Source organism: Sinocyclocheilus rhinocerous, unplaced genomic scaffold (genome assembly GCF_001515625.1).
Source record: "Sinocyclocheilus rhinocerous isolate Xijiao unplaced genomic scaffold, SAMN03320098_v1.1 scaffold78, whole genome shotgun sequence".
NCBI lineage: Eukaryota > Metazoa > Chordata > Actinopteri > Cypriniformes > Cyprinidae > Sinocyclocheilus > Sinocyclocheilus rhinocerous.
The window spans coordinates 773880-774789 of record NW_015637122.1 but is presented as its reverse complement, the minus strand read 5'-3'; the positions used below and the strand labels follow the sequence as shown (position 1 = coordinate 774789).

Genomic DNA, 910 nt, shown 5'->3' with positions numbered 1-910 from the left:
TCACTGGCCTCCTCCTGCAGCGTCAAACATCTTCTTTCTCCCCTCCATGCCAGACATGGCTTCCACATTCTTACGCCAATCACCTATCTCAGAGGTCAAGACCTGTTTGACAGAAGGGAACATTGGATTGTTCGATTTCAGATGGTTCAACTCATGGAAGTTGAGATTGAGATTGAAATTGAGATTAAAGAGATTTCAAAATAATAATAAAATAATCTTGACAAGTATAAAAACACAACCTACATTTACTTAATATGTAATATATTTTCTGTTCTGCTGCGGTTTCGCCACAGGATTCTCAGGTTACTTCGACTGAAGCGACTACTGAGTCGTGCAGCTACATACCACGGCTAGCAACGCAGTACTCATTCCCGTTTCTCAGGGAACCGAGGTTACGTTAGTAACCGAGTATGTTTCCTTTCGATACTACACTCGTACTGCGTCTGCTAGACGCATATGAGAACACAGTACAATCACACCGTGCTAATATAGTTAATGCTGTTCAGTTGCTTTGACACAATCTGTATTGTTAAAAGCGCTATATAAATAAAGGTGACTTGACTTGACTTGACGACTAAAAGTATAGAACTTCCATAAGCAACCAATGCCCATAGAGGAGTTAACAACAACCCAAGGCTAAAACGGGCTGAGCTTCCTGAGGTCACACCTGGCCTGGTTAATCATTCCAAAGTACTCCTGTAACTTCGACACCCAAGGGTCGAGAGCTAACAGGTGAACCGATGCCAGAGAGCTTGAGCATGATATGGTAAAGTGCTCTCCGCCAGATCTGTTTACGCAGCACATGTCACTTCAAGCGGAAAGGACCCTGGCCTGCAAGGCCGGGACTTCCAGGTTATAAAACCTTGCAAATGTGGATGGCGAGGCCCAGCCGGCCGCCTCACAAATATCC

The 910-nt window shown here is 44.6% G+C and overlaps 1 protein-coding gene across 1 annotated transcript in view; it reads right to left on the bottom strand.

Annotated features, from left to right (window-relative positions):
• The window catches only part of LOC107748484 (troponin I, slow skeletal muscle-like), a 26425-nt gene continuing 25515 nt past the window's right edge, over positions 1–910 (bottom strand). Inside the window, exon 4 of the mRNA XM_016563274.1 lies at positions 1–102. Within this exon, the coding sequence (XP_016418760.1) occupies positions 1–102 (102 nt within the window). The remainder of the gene's footprint in view (positions 103–910) is intronic.